Source organism: Trichosurus vulpecula, chromosome 2 (assembly GCF_011100635.1).
Source record: "Trichosurus vulpecula isolate mTriVul1 chromosome 2, mTriVul1.pri, whole genome shotgun sequence".
NCBI lineage: Eukaryota > Metazoa > Chordata > Mammalia > Diprotodontia > Phalangeridae > Trichosurus > Trichosurus vulpecula.
This window is the reverse complement of record NC_050574.1, coordinates 184,892,274-184,898,714: the sequence shown is the minus strand read 5'-3', so window position 1 is coordinate 184,898,714 and position 6,441 is coordinate 184,892,274. Positions and strand designations below refer to the sequence as shown.

The following is a 6,441-nucleotide window of genomic DNA, read 5'->3' as shown; positions in this document are numbered from 1 at the left end:
CTAAGTTTTTTGTTGAGGTTTTTTTTGGTTTTGCTAAGAAAACAAAGAACCCCTGGAGGGCAAACCATATTAAAATCTGTCCATTCCCCCTCCCCCTCAATGTTCTATTACTTCTACTAGGGAATGATCACCTTTGGAACCATAATGCTAGCTTCTCTTCTGTTGATTCAATAACAGTATGTAAAACATTTGACATTTAGTATAGAGGGGAAATCTAGCAGCCTATGGGGGTATTATAGATTTAGTCTGCTCACCATGCCAAAGGGGCCCCCAGTTGGCCAAGCACATAAGCCAGGAACAACCTGTTATTCTTCTTGATACAAACCTCCCCAATACAGAATGTAATAGGAGATGAGGGCTGGCTACTAAATCTCTTTAGAGCAGCAATAGGAATAGGAAATCAATTACCAGTCACACTTCCCAAAACAAGAAATATCAAAATCAATATGATGGTAGGTTTAGCTGAATCTCTCTCCTTGAACCAAGAGAAGCTGCATACATGCTACTGAGGAAGGAAGTCCTGGAGCCTCCTGATCAAGATATACTTGGGATTCTCAACTCTCAGGGGCATTTTTCTTCAAGTAATTCTGCATTTGTGTGATCTGGGAAATGCTATTTGAAGGATGCCATTCTTAGATGCACACACTAAAAAGTACAAATGAACAAATCTATCTTGTTCTAAAAATGAATCTCCACAGAGCAAAACATGGCCCACTATGGTAGTATTTACTGTAATGGGACTTATCTTGTTCCAGCAAAAGGGCAACACTTATGTTCAGAAAAAAAAAAAAGCCTGACACGGGGCTCATTTTATTATGAGCAACCAACAAACAGATACAAAAGAGAAGCCCACCTAGATGATGCTAGGGGATTCAAAATACAGACCAATTAATGAAACACATCAAGACAATCCATCCAACTAAAGAGGCTAAAATTCTAAGAACAACCAGCAAATTTTCATATTAATGGCCAAGTGATAGCTATAAGGGTTTAATGCGGTGATGCAATAATAAAGTTTATTGTTTACACAATGGTAGGTTGCAGACGAAGTGCAGAAAATGTGGACAATGGCAGCACATTTAAAATTTTCACAAATGGTACAAGAATTCCAGTGGTTCAACATTTTAAAATTTAACATTTTTAAAAAAGAAATGAAGCAGTAACAAAGAAATGCAAATAACCAGATTGTTGGTTTGTTTTTTTTTTTTGCAGCCCAATGCAATATACCTTTTAAAGAAAAATTTGGTTTGAATGTAATGTTTAATTATGACCAATAGTCAAAAAACAAATCACTTTTTTTCTATATCTCCCTCTCCCTTAATCTCAGATTCAGTAACAAAAATGAAAGCCATTTTAGCACTAAAAAACAAATATATCCCCTTTTTAATTTATCAAGGAACAGATATTCCAATTCAATGAAGATCAATCATTGTATGTAGAACCATTCCAAACATACAAAATGGTACTTGACAACACTGCCACAATCAAAAGCAACTGACATCATAATAGAAAAAATATATATATGCAACACTTGTTTTAGAAAAAAAATTGCCTTGCTGAAAATGATTCTGTAAATATTTGATTTGATGCACATTACATACAAAACCCTTCTATATAAAAAAGTACATTATTGTCAATGAAGTTCCATGCTCACACTCCATCTGATACCTGTACTTGCGAGACAAATAACTCAATGTTTGGTGGTGGAAACTATTATTTTTGTAATAAATCTTAGATAAGGCAGCTCACTCCTTAAAAAGTTTTCCCCTCCAACCTCTACCATTTTACTTTAGAAACATTAACTACACAGATGTGAACTGACATTATTAGCATGTTATAACATGGAGTTCCCTGTGTTAGAAAGACTAGGGGTAGTTTAGAGATGCTGGCAAGAATGAATTTTTACTCTCAAAACATACTATTTTTCTATTCCATATTAAGAAGTTACTTAAGACACTGAGGGCTGACAAAAAGCTACTTCTTTTGGTGTTGACGTCAGTAGCCCTATGTAAAAACTCCATATTGGAATGGTTAGAAAACTTGCCATTAGAGTAATAGTCAGTGCATCCATCACCTGCATAGAATTAGGAACTTTGGCTTCACAGTTCTTTGCCCCTAAACCAACGGTCTAGAATTTTAAAGATTCTCCCGAAGGTCAGTCTTAGAAAAAAAAGAAAGAAAACTTTTAAAACCTCACTATTACCCAGGATGCTGATCAAAATAGGAACAGATAAGGTTTTAAAAGCCATTTGCATATGCCACAGGATCAGATGCTGCGAGTCTTCTCTTTGAAAGCGAAGGCTGAAATGGGAGAGGGAAGAGACAACTCAGCAATGAAGCAGACTGGCAACGATCTGTTAGGAATGGACTGCAACATAACATCCTAACAAGCAGTGCGGCTCTGAAGACAAAAACATGGAGAAGGTGATAGAGATAACATTGAGGCAAGGTTTGTACGTGTGTAAATATATATTTTAATATGTACACACATGTGTGCATTATGCTGTATATATTTACATACATATTCACAGAAATGCCCTGCAGTAGATTCCAAAAGGCCTTTTCAAAGAACAGAAATTATGAACTTTTTCATATCTATACTAGAATATACTTTATATATGTACAAGGAACAAATATGCATCAATTTCTATGAATAGGTCTTATTAACAAAAACTGCTGACATTAGGCTAAGTTAATGGTTTTACAAGTTTTCTCAGTGACATCATCAAAACATTTCTAAGGCTAGGAACTAAAATAATAAAAATACACAAGTGGGTTAATATTAACAAGAAAATAGCTGTTCATCATGACCAGTGTGGATACAATTCAAATTTCAGAGTAGGGAAAAATATCAAAACCTTATAAATCTCTTGGGATGCAATTTAATTGCTGCATCAGTTTCTAGAAAAATAGATTTATAGAATGAACAGAGCGGCTGCAGCTTTTACTGCCCCGCCCACCCAAATGTTTATCTTTTTCCTCTTTTGTTTCCAGCTGGCGGTTTCTTCAGCTGAAGGAGTTGTCCTCCTGTTCCAAATCCTGCAGAGGCAGGATTGGACACCCCGAATGTCAGGCCAGCTGATGCTGTGATGCCGGGATTGCTGAAGTTAAACCCAGTTGTACTTGAGCTGCCAAAGCCTTGCGTGTAGGGGAGAAAACATTTATATCAGAAGTTAAATCACAACAACAACTTCACATATTTCTTGGAAAAAAGCAATTGGTATCTGAAAGAATCAAGAGAAATTTAAATAGCTCAGTAATCCCAGGCTACTAAACTTCTAACATGTGGCATTAGGCAAGAAAACTCTTTCTAGTACCAGAGATTAAGCATGCAGACTAGGCCAAGGGCCTTGCTTCAAAAGGCCAACCATAACCGTTTCGACTCTGTGTGAAAGAAGTGAGATTTATCTTAACCATTCAATCCTCATACACCTCCCCGTCTACAACCAAGCAGCCCACCACCACACACAATGTCTAGTTTCAAGGGGGCAAACTGAAAAGACAAATAATTTTACAAGCCTGGTTTGACATAATTACCTTCGGGTAATTAAGATGACATGACATTCTAGATGAGTTAATCATACCACCACTATCATCTTCAGAACAGCAATCCTCACAGCCCTCAAAAGGGAAAAGCATTACGACTAGCTTAGTAGGCTAGCTGGACATGTACATTTGAAACATTACCCAATCACACACTAAACTTCTTTCAAAGTAAATATGTATCAGCACAAACTATTTTAGGGGTGTGCTATTTCTTATCAAACATCGAACATTTAAGATCACATGACATCGATTATTAGTTACAAATCAAACTGTTTCAAAGTGACATGTAAGTTGAGGTCTTGTATTAATGGCTGTCACAATGTATATTCCAAAAATGTTAATAGAGAGAAATACTGTTCTTTTAGGCAGAGACTTATGAACTACTTATGGTTTCATGTGAGGTAAAGCCAAATGGAAAATTCAACTGCTAAATGTCATATCTTTGGAATAGAAATCCTTCCCTACAATGTTCCATGGGTGAATATTATTATTTGGCTGCAATTTCATGATAAATTTGTCAAGCTGAGCTAAACTTTTTCAAATGAAATAGGTCACTAGTGTCCAAAAGAACTGCTCCTTAGATAAGTAGGCCAGTAGGTGGTACAATGGATAAAGGACCCCCAGACCTAGTGTCAGGGAGATTAGAGTTCGAATTCCCATCTTTTTGACTCTGGACAAATCACTAAACCTCTTTTAGCTTCAGTTTCCTCATCCATAAAATGGGGATAATAACAATATCTACATACCACGGTTGTTATGGGGATAAAAGGAGGTAACATATGTAAAACTTTTTGCAAACAATAAAGAACTAGCTACATAAATTCTAGGTATTATTATTATTACAGCTACTATTACTAAGGACGAGCATAATTAGGGAATTAAATTAAGAAGTCTGAAAAGTCTGAAATATTTAGAAGAGTCAAGAACAAAACTTAAGATCTATATAGATACATTTTTGTATACCATAATATAGGGTGAAAACTGAAAGTGATCTTTTTTGAATATGTGGAATAAAAGCAATATTTATATCTTTAAACAAAATTCTTTACATTTTCCATTTTTCTAAAATTCAGACACAAACAAACCTGCACTAAGACTTCCTGAGGGTTTATTTGTTGTTCCAAATCCAAATGTGGAGGCCCCTGTGGTGCTGCTTCCAAAACCAGAGCTAGTTCCAAATCCTAGTGGAAGGGTGGTAGAGAAACATACAATGGCACATAAAAGACAGGTCAAAAGCTAACAAACAAAATCTAAAATTGTCAGTTTTACAAATATGATCTTGTATAATTATGTAAATATAAATAAATATAAGCTTATTTCAAAACTTATTTGGCAATTTGTATTGGTGGAATTGTTGAAATGAGTACATACGAACTGCTAATCTAGTAGTCATCATTTGCTCAAATCAGTGCTGCACAGACATGTGAACTTTAATTAGAAGATGTCATAAGGAAAAAATGAAATTAATTTTCAATTAAGCAAATATGAACTTGTTTAGAATCCATACTAATAATTTGTTCACATTTTAGATAAAAAAACACGTAACTGATCAAGAACAGAAACAAGAACATATTATTCATTAGCTTCTTTATCAAATGGGCTAGAGATTTTTAATGAATCCCACGGGTTAACTCCATCTTATTAGGCAGAAAAGTGTATCACCTTCTTTTAAATTATTTCACTTCATGAAAGAAGATTCTCTATGTCATAAGCATGGCACATATCACCATTAGGAATTCAGTATTTATAAATATTTTTATATATTAAAAGCCCGTTTTATTTTGCTTTCAATATGCAAAAATTCCAATAGGAAGTCTGTACTACAATTCCCATTTCTTCAAGAAATCCAATTAGCTTTCATCTGTTCTGTTTAAATAGACCTAATGCAAAATATAAAAGGGGTGTTTCTATGGATACATTAAAACTATTTTCACAATTGCAAAACCAAATTTTATTTTTTCCCAACCATAAAATTGCACAAGGAATTGTAGATGATTCCTTTTAAGACCACATAAGAAAACCAGCTGTTCAACAAATCTAACAATTTATAGAACAAATAATTTGAAATTTTTACAGTATTTAAAAAACTTTTATTCGTTCACAAAACTTTCTGAAGCAGAGAATTTTATTCAAATATTGACTCTGAAGCTTAGTGTTAAAAATTAATTTGTACAGCTAAAGGCCAGGATACAAAATCAGAATAATCCTGTGTTTTCATTAGCTTCAACTTAGAATTTTGTTCCCTGAGGAAAAACTGTTTTGCGAACCATAACATGAAGGAACTATGCTATACAGAAACATAGTTTATTCACAGTATGATCAACTCTCTCAATTCATTATGCCAAAGGTATTGAAATACATTACGGGTTTTTTTTGACACTGGATTTTCTTATGGCAACATTAAAATTATATTGCAATATTTAAGCATGCAGGTGCATAACCAGGCATACAACAAAGAACTGTGCTTCACGGGCAGAAGTCAAGCTACAATGCAAAAATGGCCAAAGACAGTCTGCAAAGCTGGTAACCAGGAATCACTCTATGTGTAGTACAAATAAATTAATAATTCATTTAATTTATGTAAGTTGTTCAATTTTTATTTCCTGTACTAAAATGTGTTTCATTGCTTAAAATGTTACCTCTTCTACAAATGAGAATTTTTTTTTAAAGCTTAATACAAAAAAAAAAAAACAAACCCCAAAACCAGCTAGGGCTCCTTAACACTATAAGACTAATTAAATTAATATAATTTTAAGTCTTACTTTATATTGACCTCCCTTACTTTTTTCTATTAAATTTTCACAACCTCAATAACCCTCTATTTGCTCTCTGTGAAGCTGCTACTAACAAGGCATTAATAAGTTTGGAGAATCGTTCTTGCTGGAGCTAATTTTA

At 34.2% G+C, this 6,441-nt stretch overlaps 1 protein-coding gene across 1 annotated transcript in view; it reads right to left on the bottom strand.

The window, feature by feature from the left end:
- Positions 1 to 974: 974 nt before the first annotated feature.
- Positions 975 to 6,441, bottom strand: part of NUP58 (nucleoporin 58) — a 64,457-nt gene continuing 58,990 nt past the window's right edge. Inside the window, exons 15-16 of the mRNA XM_036744299.1 lie at positions 4,632 to 4,727; positions 975 to 3,138 (exon numbers count right to left, since the gene is read on the bottom strand). Coding sequence (XP_036600194.1) covers positions 2,969 to 3,138; positions 4,632 to 4,727 — 266 coding nt within the window. The 3' untranslated portion in view covers positions 975 to 2,968. The remainder of the gene's footprint in view (positions 3,139 to 4,631; positions 4,728 to 6,441) is intronic.